This window comes from Aulonocara stuartgranti (assembly GCF_965226115.1).
Source record: "Aulonocara stuartgranti genome assembly, chromosome: 6".
Lineage (NCBI taxonomy): Eukaryota > Metazoa > Chordata > Actinopteri > Cichliformes > Cichlidae > Aulonocara > Aulonocara stuartgranti.
The window spans coordinates 15,169,336-15,191,152 of record NC_138944.1 but is presented as its reverse complement, the minus strand read 5'-3'; the positions used below and the strand labels follow the sequence as shown (position 1 = coordinate 15,191,152).

General features: G+C 41.0%; 2 protein-coding genes and 1 long non-coding RNA gene across 5 annotated transcripts; 2 read left to right on the top strand and 1 right to left on the bottom strand.

Moving 5' to 3' along the window:
• Window positions 1–5,781: 5,781 nt before the first annotated feature.
• LOC309708135 lies at window positions 5,782–7,294 on the top strand. Its single transcript, XR_014277177.1, has 2 exons — window positions 5,782–6,581; window positions 6,659–7,294. It is a non-coding gene; the product is annotated as an uncharacterized lncRNA (long non-coding RNA).
• On the bottom strand, window positions 7,026–12,354 carry LOC309708118 (N-acetylmuramoyl-L-alanine amidase-like). Of its 2 annotated transcripts, XM_082535895.1 has the most exons (5): window positions 12,089–12,354; window positions 10,496–11,356; window positions 8,986–9,196; window positions 8,077–8,408; window positions 7,026–7,327 (listed from the first exon to the last, which is right to left on the bottom strand). In XM_082535895.1, exons 1-4 carry the CDS (start codon window positions 12,159–12,161, stop codon window positions 8,105–8,107), a joined length of 1,449 nt encoding a protein of 482 aa, XP_082392021.1. In that variant the 5' UTR covers window positions 12,162–12,354; the 3' UTR covers window positions 7,026–7,327; window positions 8,077–8,104. The 2 variants fall into 2 exon arrangements, with proteins under 2 accessions (XP_082392021.1, XP_082392020.1); XM_082535894.1 differs by having other exon boundaries at window positions 7,026–8,408; window positions 12,089–12,353.
• A 1,238-nt stretch (window positions 12,355–13,592) lies between these two features.
• Window positions 13,593–16,668, top strand: trappc5 (trafficking protein particle complex subunit 5). Of its 2 annotated transcripts, XM_082535909.1 has the most exons (3): window positions 13,593–13,697; window positions 13,888–14,174; window positions 15,598–16,667. In XM_082535909.1, exons 2-3 carry the CDS (start codon window positions 13,905–13,907, stop codon window positions 15,892–15,894), a joined length of 567 nt encoding a protein of 188 aa, XP_082392035.1. In that variant the 5' UTR covers window positions 13,593–13,697; window positions 13,888–13,904; the 3' UTR covers window positions 15,895–16,667. The 2 variants fall into 2 exon arrangements, with proteins under 2 accessions (XP_082392035.1, XP_082392036.1); XM_082535910.1 differs by lacking the exon at window positions 13,593–13,697 and having other exon boundaries at window positions 13,896–14,174; window positions 15,598–16,668.
• The last annotated feature ends 5,149 nt before the right edge of the window (window positions 16,669–21,817 follow it).

Here is a 21,817-nt window from a genome sequence, read left to right as displayed (position 1 = left end):
TAACTTACTAATGCTTAATAGTGTGACATTATTATAAAGTGCTATATGACTCACTCAAAACAAAACGATTCATAAACTTCCAAAAACTCAAAGCCCGGGTCCAAAACCTCAGCTTTCATGTCTCCCTGAGCTCAAAGAGAAGGGTTAGCGATATAAAACTCACTAATATGATCTCTGGCTGTGCAGCGCCACCCTCTGGTTAAACTGTGTTTTTGCAAGGGAATACACTGTGCTAGCTGTACCGATCAAATGTATTACTGCGGCTTTGGCTGTACTCTTACCTGTAATTCATTAATGTGTGATATTATGTGCACATTTATTTAAAGCTAGATTTATCTTATGTAAATGTAATCATTACACCTCAAGGTTACTTAGCATATTTGATACATGTGGTATTTTTTGTTTAGTTTTTATAATTTGTTTTGTTCAGTTTTTTTCCTAGTATAAGTAGTTTGAGGTATCCTAATACTAATATTAGTAATATTTGTTTGTTTGGCTGGTGAAGGAAGTTCAGTATTAAAACTCTTACTTATTTAGAAACTCCCAGCCCCCAAACAGAGAACGTTGTCTGCCCATGTGAGCACAGAAGTCCAAGGTCTATGTGTGGATGGACTTTGGTTTTCTCCTCTACAGCACACAGAAACAGAACTTTGACACAGACTGGCAAAACTACAGGATTTAATTACACCTCTCACTCTAATAGCAGTGGAGCAGCTTCTGTGTCAAATAAATGATCACAACCCAGATGCCACCTTAGCACCACTGCAATTAAAAACCTTTTATTACTGTTACACAACTCTTAATTAGTGATACAGCATAATGAGCTCTGCCAACACCCTCATTTGTGTCGTGTTTATGTGCTGCTGCTATCCCTCCTGCAAACAGAAATATAGAAGTGTGCTGCATGTACAAGTTCCAGTAAAACTACTGCACCAGTAAGGAAAGCAGATATTGGCTATAAAATCCACCAAGGTCCTTGCGACAGGACAGAGATGTTTTCAGTGTCTCAGAATTAAATGGGATGAATGTAAAATGACGATAAGAAGTGCTCCAAACAAAAAACACTTAACTGAACATATCCAATAACCTGTAAAAGCCCCTGAACAACGCCCCGGATTAATCCAATCTATACACATAATTATGTTTAGTTATTTTTTTTAATACTGTACATAATTCGTTGTTTTATGGTTTTCTCAGATGCACTAATTGGCTTAAACCTGTAGATGGTGCTGATGTCTTCTACAGAGTAACCACGAAAGAATGAAACAGAAACATGTTTAAACAACAGCTGACGTGTTTCAGGGCTGCTGATACTCTTTGATAAATTCTTAATGGTTCAATGAGTCACACTAGGACTCCAAGTCTGTCTTTGAATTTGACACCACATACAGTCCATTCCTAAATTTTGTTTACACATTTTCACTATCCATCCATCCGTTCATTCTCTTCCACTTATCCTTGTCAGGGTCACGGATGGAAGCTGGAGCCTATCCCAGCTGTCTTAGGGCGAGACGCATTTCCACTAATCAAACAAATGTTAATATTAAACAGATATTAATTTGATTAAATTTTATATTTTATTTATATAGCACCAAATCACAAAAACAGTCACTCCAAGATCCCAACAATGAAATGGCCCCCTTTAAACAAACACTTGGCAACCGTAGGAAGTAGAAACTCCCTTTTAATAGGAAGAAACCTCCGGCAGAACCAGCTTCAGGGAGGGGCAGACGTCTGCCACGACTGGCTGGGGGTGAGGAGAGGAAGACGGGACAAAAGGCATGCTGTTGAAGACAGGCAGAGCTTAATAATAACTAATGATTCATCTCTGCTGTAAGGTTTTTCCATTTGTGGATAATAGCTCTCACTGTGGTTTGCTGGAGTCCCGATGACCTAGAAATAACTTTGTAACTCTTTCCAGACTGGTTACAACTTTGTTTCTCATCTGGTTTGAGTTTCTCTAGATTGTGGCATGATGTGTTGCTCTTTCAGATCCTTTCGCCTACTTTACATAGTCAGACAGCTTCTATTTCCATGATTTTTTCATTGAACAGGTCTTGCAGTAATCAGGCCCAGGTGTGGCTGATGAGACTGTTTTGTTGCATAATCTTTATCAAAAGCTTTCTCCTGTCACACAGACTGGCGAGCTGTTGGTGCTGATGTCTCTCTGGGTTCACTGTCTCAACAGCTGCACTGTGAAGCCATAGCTACTTTAGTGTTTTCCTCTGGAAAGCTTTTTGCAGCGTTCATATGATGGACTTTACACAGTAAACAATCTGTCAGATCAGGTTATTTATCGTCAGCATGAGGAGAAATGGGTCAGTTTAAAGTGCAGAAGCATGAGAAAACATGCTCATGGGATTCTGTTGGTCCCAGCAAAAGTGAGTGACCTGTTGAAATCAAGTTGCATAGATTTTTACACCTGTGTTTTCTTTTCTTTCTTTCTTTTTCCAAAGAAACACACAATAGACATCGATTTCATTAACGTAATTTCAATAAATACAGAAATTAATTTACCAATGACATTTTGACTGAGGTCTATGACCTCTTAATGGAATAGCATTCATTAAAAATGTTAAACATGCAGCACAAATCTACAGTTTTGGGCCATAAACTAGTCATTCTGAATCAAAAAAGAAAAAGAGACACCCACGAGTGTTACTGTCACTGTCCTGGGTCAGTGACCCAGTGTTTTGGTTTGTTTCATTATTATTATTATTATGATCAATCTTTGGTTTCATCTTGGTTTATTACTACCAGTGTTTTGGTTTTTTGTATTTTAAGCTCCCTCTGTTCTGTCCAGTTTGTCTCTGTGCCTGTCGTGTGCTTCCTGTTTTACTTTAAAAGTCCATGTCTCATGTCAGTGTTTCTGGTTTTGCTTCCCTTGTCTTGTTGGGTGGATGCCGTAGGCATCCACACTATTGAGATCCTGTTTCTCTTTATTCTTTATCCTTTATTATTCTAGTTGCTCCGTTTCTTTGCCGCTTAACTACTCCCTCAGTTTTCAGCCGATTTTTACCATTCAAACTCTAAACTGTTCTGCTATTTCTGCTTTCGACTGCTATATCTTTTGGTACTTATTACTATTATACTTTTTAAAATATTACACTTTTTTCCTTTAATTTGTCCCATTGAAATGAATGGGAAACTTCTACAATTCTGCTAAAACTTGCTTGTCTTTGAAACTTAACTACTTCCTCATACTTTCACCTAGAAACTCCATTCAAACTTTAAAACGTTCTCAGATGATTGGGCTATTCCTGTGTGATTCAGCTTTTTCATATCTGTTACCGTTTTCATGTAATGACTCTTTAAGTTTTCAGTTACAACTTTGTGATTTTTCAGAAAATACATGTGTTGCTATGGTTGCTATGCAATTAACTCCCACTGCACACTCGTCCGTTCTGAATTTTCTCTTCATGTCTGAACAACTCCTTGCTACTCGCTCAATTTCCACTCAACTTCCACAAATTATACATCAAAACGTAGGTATTTTTGCTGGCTTTAAGACAGTGTCACTATAATTATTGTGAGAGTTACGTTTTTTTCACAATTTGCCTCGAAGTGACACATGGTCTAAAAACTCCCCATTCAAAGTCTATGGGGAGGTTGTGAAACTCAGAGCTGAAATACTGAAACTGAAGGCATTTTCAAATCGTCATATCTCCTTAACGAAGCAAAGTTAAGACATGAGGCTTGTCCCTGTATATCTTCAGACACTCCTGACACTCACAATTCAAGAATTATTTTCTCACCTATTACCGTTCTGAGATGAGTTAGACTTGTTTGAGGGGTGGAAATCTGTCCTCCTCTCATTTTTCAAATTCCGAAAATGAAGCCGTTTCTTCTCTCGTCATATCTCCGCGACGGAGATACAAAGAGCTATGTAAATCGCAGTCAAAGTACACCAAAGTCCGCTGATTCACCCAGTGCAAGAATTATGCTTCTATCCCACCTAGATTTTGAGTTACACGACGTTTTGTAACTCCAAAAAACGGCGTTTTTCGCGTCTCACCGCGATCTAATTCTGACTCCTCATCACCCTTTTTTTCAAAGCGCCCGCCCCCTTAGAGGTGGCGCGATTGGTAATGACACCGCTCTTCAGACCAGAGGTCGTGGGTTCGATTCCACCTTGGCCCACATGTTTTTTTTTTAACTACAAATTTATACACTATCACAGACCGGTAATTCATATTGATAATTTATTACAATTCTGCAAAGTTTAATGATTTTAGCAGCTTTTCTAATATGGACCTCAGATTCTGGTTAACAGTCTATGGCAGAAATACATACAAGTACACAGCCTGATGAAGCAGACAGAAGCAGTACCTCTGATTGGTTCCGCAGTTTCACCTCTTATCAGCACAAATCTCACCCTCTTCTGCTGTTTTCACCTCTTTTCTGCTAATTTGAGCTTCTGTTCCACAGTGCACTCAGCCTCTTCTGCTGTTTTCATTAGAATTTTAAGCTTTTCCACCTTTTTTCAGTTACGTGAGAACCAGTTTGGCTCAATGAGTAGCTGAAAAATATCAGCCTCTTCTGCTGTTTTAGCAGGATTTCAGAGTTCAGCTTTTTCACTTGTTTTAAGCACAAATTTCAGTTTCTTTACCTCATTTCACAACAAAGTTCTTCCTCTTCACCTCTTTTCTGCTAATTTGAGCTGCTGCTCCACAGTGCACATTTTCCCTCTCATCATATCTTTGCTTGTGACCAGAACTCATTTGGCTCAGAGGGTAGGGCATCTGTCGTGAGACCCGGTGGCAGAGGTTCGAATCCTACCTGTGACAGCTGCTACACATGTTCACTGCTTGCATGCGCTCTGCTTTCTTGACACTCTCCAGTGTGTCATTACACATACAGCCATCTTCAGCAAGCACTTCTGCTTCTACACTTCTTTTCAACTCGGCTTTTTGCTTCTTTACCTCTTTTCAGCAGAAATTATTCCTCTTCACCTCTTTTCTGCTAATTAGAGCTCCTGCTCCACAGTGCACTTAGCCTCTTCTGCTGTTTTCATTAGAATTTTAAGCTTTTCCACCTTTTTTCAGTTACGTGAGAACCAGTTTGGCTCAGTGAGTAGCTGAAAAATATCAGCCTCTACTACTGTTTTAGCAGGATTTCAGAGTTCAGCTTTTTCACTTGTTTTAAGCACAAATTTCAGTTTCTTTACCTCATTTCACAACAAAGTTCTTCCTCTTCACCTCTTTTCTGCTAATTTGAGCTTCTGCTCCACAGTGCACATTTTCTCTCTCATCATATATTTGCTTGAGACCAGAACTCATTTGGCTCAGAGGGTAGGGCAGCTGCCGTGAGACCCGGGGGCAGAGTTTCGAATCCTACCTGTGACAGTTGCTACACATGTTCCCTGCTTGCATGCGCTCTGCTTTCTTGACACTCTCCAGTGTGTCATTACACATACAGCCATCTTCAGCAAGCACTTCTACACCTCTTTTCAACTCATCTTTTTGCTTCTTTACCTCTTTTCAGCAGAACTTCTTCTGATTCACCTCTTTTCTGCTAAATGTTTAGCCTTTTCACCTCTTATTAGCACAATACTAAGCAGCTTCTGCTAATTTCACCAGAATTGTCAGTCTCTCCACCTCTTCTTTGTAAGAATCAGTTTGGTCCAGTAAGGTGAGACGCCGCCTATAGATCAGAAAGGCCAGGTTCGAATCTCGCTCAGGGCAATGTTTTTTGTTTTTTCAACTTTTTCTGCTTTTTTCAGCAGAAATCTTCAGCGTAAGGCATCCACACAGCATTTTCGCAGGAAATGCAATTTTTTCTAGTTAAGTCTGATTTCTCCCAGCTGTGTTACCCTCCTGTCCCCCAGTCTCTGAGTACTCCAGTGTGTATTTAAGCCCTGTGTTTTTCTTGCTCTGTGTCGTGTTGTAGCCTCATTTTGCCTGTCTTCCCAGTCTCTGTAGCACCTAGTTTTTTGGTTTCTTGTTTTCCAGTTCCCCGAGTCCCTGGTTTGTCAGTTCTAGTCACTATACTTCGTCTTTTGTTTTCTGTGTTTCCCACAGAAAACTAAGCTGCACTTTCGGGTAATCTTCCTTCTTTTGGGTCCTGCACTTGGGTCCTGCCACACAGCACATCCTGACCGTTACAGCTGTAATAGTGTCACACAGTGGAAATTTGTATTTATCTTCTATATTGATTTTATTCTGATTTTTAGTGTTTATTTATGAGTGTAATTTTTACTTGCATGGTTTTATTCTGTTTCTATTGCATGGTTTTTAGTGTTTTATTTGACATGGTTTTAATCCACTGTGGCGTGGCAGAGCATGGGATATATTAGTTGATAGGGATCACCTGCTGAGGCATGGGTGTGTCCAGAGGTGGCCTATCAGCTGTTTAAAGACCAATTAAAAGCAGGCTAGTGGAGCACTATGAGGAGAGAGGCCCCCGAAATGAGGAGGAATGTGCGAAGGCCACGTGAAAAGAGGGACCCGCTGCCTGATCGTGGGGGTGCGACACCTAATCAGTGTGACGTGGCGACCCAGTCCTGACAGCAAGGAACGGCAACAGTAGGAGACAACACGTGTTTTTGGCAGCAGGGCAGAGGTGTACCTCTACCTGCATTTGTGAGTAGTGTCTACACTGTCGTTCATTGGGTGCAGTCGTGTTGGGTGAGGGTCGCCATGCATATAAGTCAGGGCAGCTTCCGGGACCATTGTTCTGGCCCCTATTTATTTACAGGGCACTGACACGAGGGGAGCCGTGGTGGCATCGCATGACGGATTCGGGTGCAGAACGCGAGCTGGGATGGGATGTGATGGGCCCAGTGAAGGGACAAGAGGAGGATGAGAGGTTCCTCCTCGTCTGCCTGAGACGAGGCTGGCATGGACTCCGCTCTGGAGAAGAAATTCCTGGCCTGCTGGTGGACCCATAATGAACGTGTGGCATAATTACATCAGGGGATTCTTATGAATGTAGAAAATTGTATTTTTACGGGTTTTAGAATTGTTTTTAGTCTTCATGGGGATTTTGGTATACTGACAATATTTTATTACATACATTTTTAAGAGTTGTTGTTGTTGTTGTTGTTGTTGTTATTATTATTATTATTATTATTATTATTGTTATTTTCTGCTTCCTGGCCTGGAAATGAACTGTTTCTGATCAGACCTCCCACCATCTCTGTGCCTTGGGTTTCTGACTGGCTTGCTCCCTCCTTGTATTCAAGAACCATCCTCTTTTGTATTACATTCTGGCGCGACTGCTTCAGTATCTGCGTTACAATAGAACAAAACTGACATTTTTAATACGCAGTCACATTAAACACTATTCGACCGTCTCTTTGTTCGTCTCTCTTTAGTGTGTCCGCTTCCTGCAAAATTCAAACAGAATGGAAAATTTTGTTTTGTGAAGACATTTTTTTTTTACTTTCAGACAATTAACAATAACATGATCAGACATGTACTCATAGCACTAATATGTAGCAAAGGTGTATTTTATCATCATCCTCAGTAACGAGTGTTTGTTCCTTATTGGTTTTTCCTGAAAGAAAGAGAAATCTTATTCTCTTGAACTGTTGCTTTTGAGTGCACTAATTTTTATTTGTAACTACATTTACAAATGAATAGCATATATTTTTCTCGAGTTTTAAGGTATCGGCAAGCAGTACTTGAGTAGTTAATACGAAGCATTGCGTACAAAGCAACATTTGTATTTAGCATTATTTGGAATGGATCGTAATGTGAAGCTCGGCCTGAAAACAAATGCAAGCCATCAGTTTTGAATGTTATTTGCCTGTTGAAACCTCCCATCTGAGCCTGCGAGTAGGAACAGTAGGACACGTACTGGCCACACCGTGAGTACTGATAATTAAGACTGTTTATCCACCCATATATCACCCAGAGGACTGATAAATAACATTCATTTGATTGATAATTGGGTGGATAAACATACTGACCAGCTGATTAATAGGTATAGTACATCATGGTACCACTTTGTATGCTGGATCTAAGCAGAATTCATTTCTTTCTGCACTGAACTATGCAAATTTTAAATGTGACCTCTACATTAATAAGATAGAATGATCCAGAGTATAAGACATTTCCAAAAGTAGTGATGAACCTTTGATGACAGAATGCTGCCTGTCCTCTTATTCGCTGAAATGCTCCCAGGTTCTTATTTCTGAAAAGAAGGCGTCTCCAGGGCAGGCGGTGTAGTTCACCACCTGTCTGTGGCCATGGATGATGAAATTGGAAACCAGTCCTCCTCCGTGTAAAGCACATTGGACAAGTCGATGACGTAGCAGGTCCATGGCATAGCGAGATGGCAGGGTGGCAGTGTAGTTACCGATGATTGACACGCCATACCCAATGGCATTGTGTCCCCTGGTGTGAGTGCCGAGATGATGCCAACCCCTACCCTCATAAACGTAGCCGTCAGACCCAACCACAAAGCTGAAAGTGCAAAAATATGAGAGCAGGTGATCAATGGATGAGGTGGATGGTTCCTAGTCTGCAGACAAATAGAGCGAAATGCTGAGAATTTATTCCAGCATATGTGATGAATTTTCAGCAATACAGCGTTTTAACAGCATTCCTGAAAATTCTCCCGCTAATAACATAGATATGAAATATGGCTACTTAAATGAATGTTTTGGCATTTTAGGAATTTTCTGTTGTAGTTTTTTTTTTTTTTTTCCGAATCACCACTCCCATGTTCATTTCCTACCACTTCAAGCACCTGTAAATCTTACAATTTACAAAAATAAAAGTATAAAAACAAGAATTTGTTCAATTAGAAGAATTATTTTTGACAGAATATGACCAGAATTTGACATTTTTACAGGAAAGGCAAACTATAGTGATTAGTTTCAAAGGTCGCTAAAGAGTAGGCAGCACCTGTCTACAGCAGATCCATATTTTGAGGCAGTGACAGTTGTATACATCTGTTGTATACAACTAACAAACACTGCAACAACGTGTAAAAATACATTTCCCTAGATTTCCAATGATTCCTTTAAAGTTTTGTTACCTGTATCCGATGTCAGCCCACCCACGGTCCTCCTGGTGGAAACGCTGCATGGACCTCATGTCACGAGAACAGCTTGGGAAGGATAAGCAGGGTGATGATGGCTCATAAGTATGATGAATGTACAGATACTGGAGGGGAAGAGAGAGCGGGATAGGTGTACCTCGGTGGGGCTTTGCCCCCCACTGACAGCGAGGGATGATTTGAGGGCAGTCTGTGGGTAGGAGGAGACAAGGTGAGGATTAGGAAAGTAATAACACTCCAGACCTTGATAGGCTGCAACAGAACATATGGGCTAGTGTCTAAAAAAAGGTCTTTGTGACAGCTCGGAAATAATGACTCAGTTTGTCCAGCATCAATGAGCTTATTACTTAAACAAGCTTGTTTTTCCAACTGTTTAAGCCCAGTGTAGTGCACACAACATCTTTCTTTAAGGTCTAAAATCTGTCAGTGTTTTTACCAGATGACTGCTTGTGGTTGGTGCAGTTTTTTGGAAATGGAGCTTTGACCTTTGAAACATCCGAAACGTGGGAGTGATGTTTGAAAAACTGATTACAGTTTATAGATTATGAATATAGCAGAGACCTGCCAGAACTGTTCTGACAAATGTGGGACATTTTCAAAAGTGAAATTTGCTTAGAAAGAGGATGGCATAATGTTTGCACCAGGAAGGACTGTGCAGTAAGTCCTTTAGAATAATCTCATGAAATTGTTGTCCACACACTTAATTTTATCAGAGCCAAAAGTCTGAATAATTTGCAAACTTACAGAACTTACATTTCCCACACCAGAAGCAAGGCAGCTAAGCCAAGCATGGACGAATTCCTTTGTAATAACATTTGACTGAATGTGGAAAAACTGAAACATACTTCTTTCAGTCTGTTTTGTAAATGGACTGAAATGTTGAATGTTAACATTTCCAGAATGAACTTGAGCTTCCATGACTAAAAAATTGAATGGTTTGTGTCTTTTTATTCATTTTAAAGTTGAGCCTTTAAAGTATAAAATATCAATGGATCACAGGACCAAGATGACTGAAAACTAAAAAAATACTATAAAAGAAATACCTCTTCCTCTATGAGGCCTAACTATTTAACGGTGGATTTAATCCAGTCTCCACGGGCATAGTGATCACAACATGCAATTGCAGTTAAAAACTTCATAATGAGTTTCATAATAATGTTGGTAAAAGCCTTGCACTATTTCAGTGCTGGCTTTCACTTCAAATTGAGTTTTTTTCGACTGGCCGGCAGCCAAAATACACAAATGTTAACTGAAGTTAAAGATAGTTAAGTAAAAAATATGTTTGAATTTACAAGGTTTTTACGAGTTCATGGTGAGATTACTGTTTAACCTAGTGTGACGTTATCCTCTTTAGATCCTTATCAAAAATATTTGTCTCATAAACAAAAATTTAATTCTGATTATTTTAACTGCAAAGTTTGATGAAAACATCCAGGTTCACTAGACTCTTGCACAAAAGAATGATTAAATGTCTTCATTCATAGCTCACCCCAGTACTTCTTGACAAATGTCTCCAATCCATCTTTCACCGCCTTTCCCACCCCAGTGTCCATAGAAATCCATTCTGTCTTCTCCAGTTTCCAGACCAACGCTAGTGTCTCCATCACCTGGCTGTGAAGATCAACAGACTCTAGGATGGATCTAGAGAGCTCCCTCCTCCTTGGGCTAATCTGACTGCTCACAGCATCCATGCCCTGCCCCTCACTCAGAGTAAAATTGTAGTATCCTCTCAGAATCTCACTGAGGGCCTGTGGCTGTTCAGATGCAGTTAAATTGCTGAGGTCTGTGCCCAGTATAAGGCCATCCATGCCCCCATTGATCATGGCATCGGTGGCTAGAGTGGCAGGCTGAGACAGTTTGAACACCCTGGGGTGCTCCACGTTGTCCCAGCACCCGTCAGGCCCCAAACGGTGAGATGGTGGGAAGTCCTGGAGGCTGAGAAATGATAAGCCCAGTGTCCTGCCGAAGGTGAGAGGGAAGATCCCAGCTGCTGCCACCTCTTCCATCTTGGCGTTCAGTCCTGATTCAATTCCTAGTAATAAGGGTACAAGCGCCACCGTAGTTCCATCTCTTGTGAGAACCACCCCTCGTTCTTCTCCATGGTCCGTCACAATGTGGTGGATGGCCTTATCAAAAAAGCTGAAGGATGAGGTGTTGAGAATGGCCGTCTCCAGGAGGTCAGCATCGCTGAGATTATTGGAAGCGCCCAAGAAATGGATGGTCATCACGTCATCATGGCCTGCAGTCCTCCGCAAGGCCCTGACCAGAGCCAGCGGGGGCAGACCAGGGTTGGAGTGTTCAACCTGCTGCACGGCTTGAATAAAGCCTTCCATGTTACGCAGGTGGACGCCTGACAACAACACAAGCCGAGAAAAGTGCATTAATCCCTCAGTGAATGAAATGTTCAGTTACTTCAGAATGAAACAGTGGTCCTTGCTCAATATTAGTGTAAAGCCGGTTTAGCAAACCATTCATTTATCTGTCTTAACAGCTTATGCAATTTACAGGCATTAGAGTCTGTCTGAAGTGATATAGAGTTCACATCAGCTAAGTTATGAACTGGGGATTAAAGAAGGTGGAAACTGATAGCACGACAAGAGGTTGTTGCCCTATAACTAGCATGACTTCCTCAAATGCTATACAGATGGGAAAGAACTATACCAACACTGAGAGAATGAGTGGAGGAGCTCAAACATACAGCTGAAGCAATGTACATTTAAGATCAGGCATTAGACACACTTCCATAGTATACTGAGTTTGTGCTACCAAATACAGTATATGTCTTTGTCTTACTCTTTTAAGACCTATATTTTGGGAACAGTTGAATAGCCTTTCTAATTGATCAGTTAATAACCCAATACTTAAAGAAAGAGGGAAAGCTTTCTTTTTTAGTTTGAGAAAGAAAGGAAAGAGAGAAAATTCCCGATTACAGATAACAAGGAACAAGTGAGTCAAAACACATCAGGTTGCCCAAAGAGAAAATATTCCTTATCAACATGCCAAGCAGGTACACTGTGGCCTGTAATGGAAATTCTAATGCAAGATAACTGAATGCTTGCATGTTTTAAATAACTGCGCTTACCTGTCGGCCTGCTGTAGACAGTAACAAGGTAAAATAAAGTCAGAAGAAAAAATGTGAGTCCACAGAAAGCCATTCTGCATCTCCCGGTTAGTGCTTCTTAAATCGTTTTATTGTTTTATTTTTATTCTTGCAAAACAAATGAACCTAAACAGTGAAATTGAAAGAATCTCTGCAATAATCCAAAATGTGTGGGGCTCCCTCACTTGTCTAGGTGTATTTAAGTAGGTGTACGTGCATGACAGCAGTGCTCTGTCTCAGAGGGAAGAGTACTCTCTGTACACAGATGGCCCCAAATATTGATTTAACCTACAGCACATCAAAGAGCAAAATTTCTCTTCCATTTATTTCAGCTTTCATCACAAATTTATTTTATTATTATTATTATTATTATTATTATATTATTTATGTTTCACTTTTTTTTTTACTTCATGCAGTTTCCTTTGTATATGCCTGGACAAAAACAATAGAAGCGAGGGATAAAGTCAGTTATGGTTAATGTTTACAGTCCCCTGTAATATGTACGTCTGATATGTGTTCACCTGTGCCGGGAAACAGCTTAGTCACATGAACAAACAAGTAGACGTGGACTTGGTGGCAAAAAACAACACAAGCTGATTTGGTTTGTATTGTATGGTTATTCATACAATCATGTTGCTCGCTGCTCGCATAAAGGAGAAATCAACAATATTCAACATTTGGACACCACGGCGCCAGCTGCTAGGCCCAAGGCTGGAGCCCACCAAAACAACTCCCTGATAACGACTGTGTGATGACTATTCTTCCCATCCCATGAAGGACACCTGGATCGGCTGGAGGACTGTTTACTTAGCCTGATACAGCGAAGGACACTGTCTCAGCTGAACTATGGACACGCACACACATACACTTACACTGATAAGCACGCACTCATCCCCCTCCCTTCCAAACGCCTTCGATGCTTGTTCCTGCGGGGGAAGGCAGCGGGTCTGCGTGCCGCGCTGAAATGATAGCATGGTGCAGGACGACTGCTGTGTTCCTTCGAATCACCCCCCACCCCCCTATCCATCCCCTGTGGCTTGTCATGTGCTCTGATGTTGTGATGTGGACATTAATGTGCTCTCTGTGCAGAGGAGTTTTTTTGTTTCCTGTTCTCATGCTGTCCTCCCATAGGTTGCCCAGCGTGTGAAGAGGTCTCTTTTTTTCCTCTTGTACTTTTCCCAATGTTGTGTAATTTTTTCAGTGTTATTCTCCCAACGCTGCCGGTCTCCGACTGTATTCCCTTGTGTTGTCTTGTTGTTGTGTGTGTAAGTCGGGGGGGGGGGGGGGGGTCCTATTCCTCTGTGGGGCAACCTGCATATGGCCAATAAAGCATTCATTCATTCATTCATTCATTCATGTACATTTAGGTTTCTAATTTTGATTGACTACAAGTCACACACACACACACACACACACACACACTTTGCAGTCAAATTAGCTAGCTACCCCGCCGAAAAGCAATAAATAAATCCCTCGTGGACTTCGTGGACTCCGTAGCTGTGAATCGATCGGTGAGGTCATGTGACAAGTTACGTTTTTAATAAACAGGAAGTACTCAAACCTTAACAACTCAGGTGTAGGAAGTGATCGGGTGAGTGTTGATTATAGTCTTAAAGAAAGCTGAGTTGAAAGATACTAATTTTAATAACTGAATAATTTTCGTAAATGTCATATTTGTGTTTCTCGCGTGCCTGTAGCACCTTGGTTAGCATTAGCAGTTAGCCTGTAGTTAGTTGCAGCCTCACTAACAATAATAATCTCCTCGGTGTTTCCTCTTACAGCTGTCCGTTAAATCATAATGGAGGCTCGCTTCACCAGAGGCAAGTCAGCTATTCTCGAGAGGCCTTTGAGCCGGCCGAAAACCGAGGTGAGCGTGAGCGCCTTCACCCTGCTCTTCTCAGAGGTGGTGCAGTACTGCCAGAGCCGTGTGTACTCGGTGTCCGAGCTGCAGGCTCGCCTAGCGGAGCTGGGGCAGCGAGTGGGAGGCAGCCTACTGGACGTGCTAGTGCTGAGGGAGAAAAACGGCAAGAGGGAGACCAAAGTGCTAAACATACTGCTGTTCATCAAGGTATACTGTGTGTGTGTCAGGATTTCATTCAGACCGCTCACAAAGATCTTCCTCACTAACTAATAATAACTTTGCAATGATGAATATTAAAATCAAGCATATATTAGTGTAAATACAGCTCCACATAATACTTGCTGTGAATGCAGAACATCAGCAGTAGGGATGGGTGTCATTTAGGTTTTATCCGATTCCAGTGCCAAACCGGTACTTTTGAAACTGTGCCGGTGCTTAAACTGTGCTCGAACCGGTGCTTAAAGAATCAAGAACACAAACTTTGTCCAAAAACCTCTCATGTTCAGCTGTTCTTTTGTAAAAATATAACAATGTTAGCCTTTTCTGCAGCTATAGGGCATATATGGTATCACTCTTGGCTGGAAGCAGTGCTTAAACAATGAAAAAAACACAAACTTTGTCCAAAAACCTCTCATGTTTAGCTGTTTTCCACTTTTTCTTTGGTCATTTTAGCCTTTTTGGCCAGGGTGAAGGGAGTATCTGCCATCAAAAAGGAGACAGCCGCATGTAACTACGACGGTGTTTGCTAGTTCACCTTACATGCATTAATTTAATAACGTGGTTAGCCTACACAATGTAAATTACACACGAACAACATTAAGCTACTCGCCCAGAGAAGAACAGCTGCTGCTGCCATCATCATCCGTCATCATTTCTGCTACACTGGCAGGGCTAGGGGCCAGGACTCTACTCTTCGGGTTCTTGCTAACTCCGGGTCCGAGGCACCACTTCCCGCAGTAGATGTACTCGATGTGAGGTCTCACAACAAGCTATCAAATACGACGCATTTCTCAGCTTTTAAAAAAAAACGCTATGCGTCGCCAGGTTCGTCGTCAGATTCGAGGTGTTACCTCCTTTGCACAGTATCAGCTTAAAGCACTTGTTGCAGGCTGCTGAGTTTGCATCTTTTGCTGACTGTTTGCAGACTGTCTTTGTGTTTGCTGATTCAGCAAAACCTAAAACTCCAGTCTGAGATGAGGGATATCATAATGTTACACCAGGTGATCATTTGAGTTCATATGTAAATATATTCATTAATCTGCTTAGTTCAGGCTCAGTGCTGAATTTTAATTGCTCATGAGATGACTGCATGTTAGAGCTCTGAAAGATTAAAACTGTTCATCACTGTCTGTCCCATGTTGCGTAACAGACACATGGAAATTACATTCGTTTTTGCATAAACAAAGGTAAAATAGATCTTGGCACTATTTAAATGACTAATTTTGCCATTTTCTTTTAAATTTTTATCTCAGTTGTGTTATCTTTGTTATGCCTCTACCTTTAGCTGCAGAAAAAAGTCATTGCCTGTCACTTTGCACACTTTCTCCCAAAGCAAATAAAGTAATTTTTTTTGGATTGCACATGTTTTGTGCATCCCCTGTCATCCTGTCATTTTCTTTGTCCTTCTCAGGTATCTGTGTGGAGAGCACTCTTTGGTAAGGAAGCAGACAAGCTTGAGCAAGCCAACGACGATGACAAGACTTACTACATCATAGAGAAGGAGCCCCTCGTCAACACCTACATCTCTGTTCCCAAGGAGAACAGCACCTTAAACTGCGCGGCCTTCACGGGAGGGATCATAGAGGCCATTCTCACCCACAGCGGCTTCCCTGCCAAGGTCACCGTCCACTGGCACAAGGGCACCACGCTCATGATAAAGTTCGATGAGGCTGTCATCGCTAGAGACAAAGTACTGGAAGGAAGATAGGAGGGAGTTGGATAAATGGCTGGAGACTTGTCGTCATTATGGATTCTCAGGATTCAAGTGGTATTAAAATTCACGTTCAACTATAAAACGAGTTCTTTATGTTAGAGAAGCAGGATTAACAAAGCTGTGAAGAACATGACTTTACAGCCTTTCAGTGGAGGTTGAGATTTGGGAGGAGTTCAGAATGTAAACAAAACACTACAAGCTCTTTATTTAAAGCCTTTGTTGCTCTAGTGCTCTTAAAAAAGGGGTTTTGTTTTACCGCACAATGTAGACCGACATCAGCAGCTCCCAAACCAAACAGCTGATAGAAAATGTCCCATTTCCTCATATTAGCTAAAGTTAGTGACTGAATCTGTGTTGGCAGGCCTGATGTCAGCACAGGTGTCCACATGTTTGTACTGCAGGGTCACCGCAATGCTGCTACCTCGACCTATTCAAGAGGTGAGGCAGCGGCTTTGCGGTTAGCATGTGTTTATGCTAAATAATGTTTGTACATGCATTTTGTTATTATAAAATATAAGTAAATGTATAAGAAAATGTTTGGGAATGGATGTTTTTTTTCTGTCTTTTTTTTATTTTTTACTTTTTGGTATTTATAAAAGAAACTGTGGTGGTTTCACCAGAAACTAGAAAATTCAGTATTGGTAAACCAGGGAGGGGCAGTGAGTCATTTGTCTCAGAAAGAAAATAAAAGCACTGCTCTTGTTTCTTAAACTCACAAATATGAAAGTAAATGCTGTGCTGTGAAAAAAGCATTGACCCATTTCCTTATTTCTTCATTTCTCCTCATTTCTCTTTTTTTTTTTTTTTTTTTTTTTTTTTGCATATTCGTCACATGTTCGTCACAAAATGTAATAATTAAAAAAAAATCGTATTTAATTGGGTTATATTTGTTATATTAAATTTTTAAAAATTTGATGATCGCAAACATGCCAGCATGACAAAAGTATCGCTGCACCATCGAGAGCATCCTGACCAACTGTATAACAGTCTGGTACGGGAACTGCTCTGCCTCGGACCGGAAGGCGTTGCAGAGGGTCGTGAAAACTGCCCAGCGCATCGCCGGAGCACCACTTCCTGCCATAAAAGACATCTACAGGAAGCGGTGTCTGAAAAGGGCTGGGAAAATCATCAAAGACCCCAGTCACCCATCACATGGACTCTTCAACCTCCTGCCCTCTGGGAGGCGCCACAGGAGCCTCCGGACTAAGACCACCAGGTACCGGAACAGCTTCTTCCCCACAGCTGTCAGACTCCTGAACTCTGCCTCCTGACATCTGACCCACGTTAAACTCATGGACTGAACATACACACACCCACAATGGACAACTGTACCCTCAAACACACAATAATAACATGGACTGAACCACCACTCACAACCACTAGCACTTTATATAGCCTCTGTAGAAACTATCCACACCCTCACTTACCTTAACTGCACTACTGTATAGCTCTGTGTAAATAATCATTCTGTGCATTCGATAATTTTTAATCCTACAACTGTTTACAACTTGCATAGTTCCCATTTCTGTATAGCTGTATATCTCAGATTCTGTAAAGTTATTTATTTCATATTCTGTATAGTTTTTCATATTTATATCCTGTTCATATCCTGTTCATATCCTGTACATAGCTTGTACTCACTACAGCCTGTACATACTTATAGTTATAGAATATTCACAACATACTTCATACCGTGTACATTATAACATACCATAATAGACCCATTTCTGTAATATACTCACATATCTATATTATTGCTAATATATATTGTAATATATCTATATCACTAAAGCACTTCTGGATGGATGCAAACTGCATTTCGTTGCCCTGTACCTGTGCATGTGCAATGACAATAAAGTTGAATTCTATTCTATTCTATTCTATTCTATTCTATTCTGTTAAACTCAGGACTGTTGCCTTGAAAGCTGCCCCCAAGACCTTATGGAAATAGTCCCATCTCTATTTTCCTGTTACTTATAAGCCTTTTTCTTTTCTTTTCTTTTTTTTTTTTATCTCTTTGGACCTCAGATTATACAATATCCTGTAAAAGTACTTTAAACTCATCTGTTCAGACAAGCACATATATGTCCACTTTACCTTTGGTATGAGAAACGTTTCATTTATTTACTCATTTAAAAACCATGTACCTCTGTAAATCACTTTGGACCGTTCTTGGTCTCAAAACTAAACTGTACTTACTACTATAATTCATTTACAGGTGACTATGCATTTATGTTGTAACTTTTTTCCCTTATTCAGTAAAAGGACTAGATGTTATAGTCCCTGATATTGCATTGCTTTAAATGGAGAGAATCTTGAGGGATGGCTGTTATGAGGAAAGGCAGCCCACAAACTACCGGCAGCACACATCGTTGTGTGCCTCAACTTTCGGTCTTTTACCCAAGCTAATCTGCCATTTTTGGGGATTAGAGATCTGATCTAGATTATCATATTAAGATTTGGTACACATCGTCAGTAGTGGACCTTGGATTCATCGGGTGTTTTGGCCATCATCACAAGACACCCTCATCCAAGGAGGCCCTGCCAGGGTTGATCAGGCCCTGGAGTGTGTCACTGGTTTATGTCAAATTGTTATTTCATTTCTCCTCTTCTTTCTTCTGTTTAGTTTTCTACAGTTTATTTTCTCCTATCTATTCACTGCATCCAAAAAAAATAATTATTACCTCTTTAGCATTTATGGAGCCTCACTTCTTCAAAGGGATAGAAAAGGTGATAAAGAGAAGTAAGACAAAAGGGAGAAGAGAGGAGAGCCGGAAGGGGGGCACCCAATCTGACTTCCGAGACCTCCCAAGTCCCCGCCGTATCGGGCTGTACGCTCTACCTCCCCACTGCCTCCCAGAAAAGGGAAGAAGAGCGGAATATTTTCTTCTCGCGCGGTTAGCTGACTGCCTTAGCTGCCCAAGTGATGTTAGCCCTTTTTAACCATAGCCAGTGACTGGTCCTCTTAGCAGTGTTAGCTAATTCTCTTATAGCCTGCTGTTGTGCCTGTCCTCTGATCGGCGATGACAATATCCCGTCGCTATAGAGTCCAACGCTGCTGAGGCATTTGGGAAGTCTGAGCCAATTCTTAATGTAGGAGCTCACTAGCCACTCTAGTCGATTGGCATGATTGAGTGAGACCTCATACATTGTCAACGGCCACAGTAGTCTGGGTAATAACCCAAACTGGAAGCACCAAAGCTTCAGTTTCCCTGGGAGTGCAGCGTTTTTAATCCGCTTGAGGTCATTAGCCATTTTCTGCCTTAGTTGTTCTAGTTGCCACGAATCATTGAGGTCTGCATTATACCACCGTCCCAGGCTCTTTATGGGCTTCTCTAAGACTGTTGGAATTGGTTCTCCACTGAAATAGAATTGCTCGGCTGTCAGTTTTCGTTTTATGATGGAGATGCTGCGAGATTTACTTGGCTTAAACTCCATTCTTGTCCATTCGATGTTTTCCTGGAGCTTCTGTAGCAATCGCCTAGTACATGGTTTTGTTGTTGTAATGATGGTCATGTCATCCATGTAGGCTCTAATGGGAGGAAGATGAAGGCCACTCTTGAGTCTCTCGCCTCCCACTACCCACCAAGATGCCCGCATGACCAACTCCATTGCCATAATATATGCCAGAGGGGAAATCGTGCAGCCTGCCATAACCCCAATTCCCAGGTGCTGCCAGGCTGTGGTGGTGTTCTCAGCTGTCACACAAAACTGTAAATCTTGAAAGTAGGTCTTGACCAGTCCTGTGATGTGGTTTGGTACGCTGAAATAGTTGAAGGTCATCCACAAGATCTCGTGCGGAACTGACCCAAAGGCGTTGGCAAGGTCTAAAAAGACCACGTCAAGGTCTCTTTGTTCTTTCTTGGCAGTTTGAATCTGGTGCCAGATGACGCTGGCATGCTTCCACAGGTATTTGAGGACTCGTGGGGGTGTTTTTATAGAGCCTATATGAGATGCCATTAGGTCCTGGAGCCGATGCTGCTCTTGCCTGCTTCACTACCTTCTCTACTTCACTCCATGTAGGTGGTCTTTGACCATTTTGTGTCCAGGTGCCTGGATAGGCGGCATATTACTCGGAATGGTAACTGGCTCGTGCCTTGGATCCTCAGAGTAAGTTTTTCTCGGATGATCTTCCAGGTCTTTAATGGGCATTTTTAAGGCACCCGCTCTTCTCTTCAACAAAAAGGCCCATAACAAAGTTGTATGGGTTGCTGTAGAAAAGGCCCTCCTCCACTGTTTCCTCAGTTGTCTTCTCTCTTTCACTAATCTGTCAATTTCCCACAGTCTCCTGGACTTTAACTGGTTATTCATTGGCTCTGGGCCACAGAATCTGATCTTTCCTACCTTCTATCTTCCTTTCCCTTGCTGGTAGTGGTTGGCTAGACTCAGTGTTGGAAGATTCTGTTGGTTGTTTCTGGATGAGCTCTGGGCTGGAACATGGTGTTGATTATGGCTGGCTTACATCTGTACACAAATCAAATCACTTTTATTGTCACATCACATGTGCAGGTACATTGGTACAGCACATGTGAGTGAAATTCTTGTGTGCGAGCTTCACAAGCAACAGAGTTGTGCAAAATACAATAATGTAAACAAGCAAAATACAAGAATGGCTACATCTGAAACTAATAAATATATGTACAATATGTACAAAATGTGTTGCTAGCTGTTGGTGGCTAACCTCCAACCTAGGGGCTGATATTAAATGGCCGGGTCCTGGGCTAGAATCTAATATTGGGTGTGGCTGACTAAGCTCTAGACTGGGAACTGCTACTGGCTGGATCTGACTGAGCTCCAATCTGGAGACTATGAGAGGGTCTGTACGACAAAGAACTTCGAACGGGGTGCTGATACCCTGAGGACTGTGGGGATTCTCCTGCCTCTGAACTTCCATCGACTGATATGACTTACTTCTTAAAAAGTATGTGTCAATGCGAGGCCCCTTTCTCAGCTCGCTGAGGCACTTCTTCCTGCCTTGGTGGATTTTACGGCCCATGTCAGTTGTTAGTTTTGACCAGCCACAAATGCAGTTCTGCAGCTTCTTTCCTACCATCATTGATGGTCCATTATTTGCAATGCTGGTTCATCTATTCATCATTGGTGCTGTTCCGTGGTTCATTGCAATTAAATCCGTCCAGAAAGGGTATTTATTTATTTATTTTATTTTTTTTATTGAGGATGTAGATGTAGATTTTGAATAGTTAAAAAAAATTTTTTTTTTAAAAAAACATTAGCTAACAAAGTTGCTATGGTTAATCAAAGTTAAACTAAAAAGCAAAACTGGATGTGCACAAAGAACATTTTAAAATAATAGCTTTTAAAAGTTAAACCATACTGATTTTCCTAAATATTTTCTCTGATATATACCATAGTGTGATAATTTAAGAAAGACTAAAACTAACATTAAAAGTACTAATAATTATAATTTAATATTAATAAAAGTAAAACAATATATTTCCTCAACGAAAATATATAATTACAGTAGAATGGATGTTCCAAAAGAATGAACAAACCATTGTATTTTAGGTTTATTTATGTCTTACACAGCATCCCAACTTTTTAGCGAACGTAATAACTTGAGCTAAAGTAAATAATTGTTTAGTCTAATTAATTAGTGCACAAGGTTCTGCACAAAGCTTTTATGATCTTCAAGGGGTGGTGTGGGGCCGGGGCTATTATAAGCTAGGGTGACCATATTTTGATTTCCAAAAAAGAGAACACTTGGCCCAGTCATGAAGAACTTTAATAATACTGTTTGCTTAAAGAAAATTTTAACATATTTAAACGATGCCTTCTCTGTGCGGTTAATGAATGGTGAAACAAAAATGTCATATAGGCTTTTACAAGTCAACAAGGGCAAAAAAACTTAAAAACCTCTGGAATTAAATAATGGTACAGAAATAAGGCCTCATCTGTA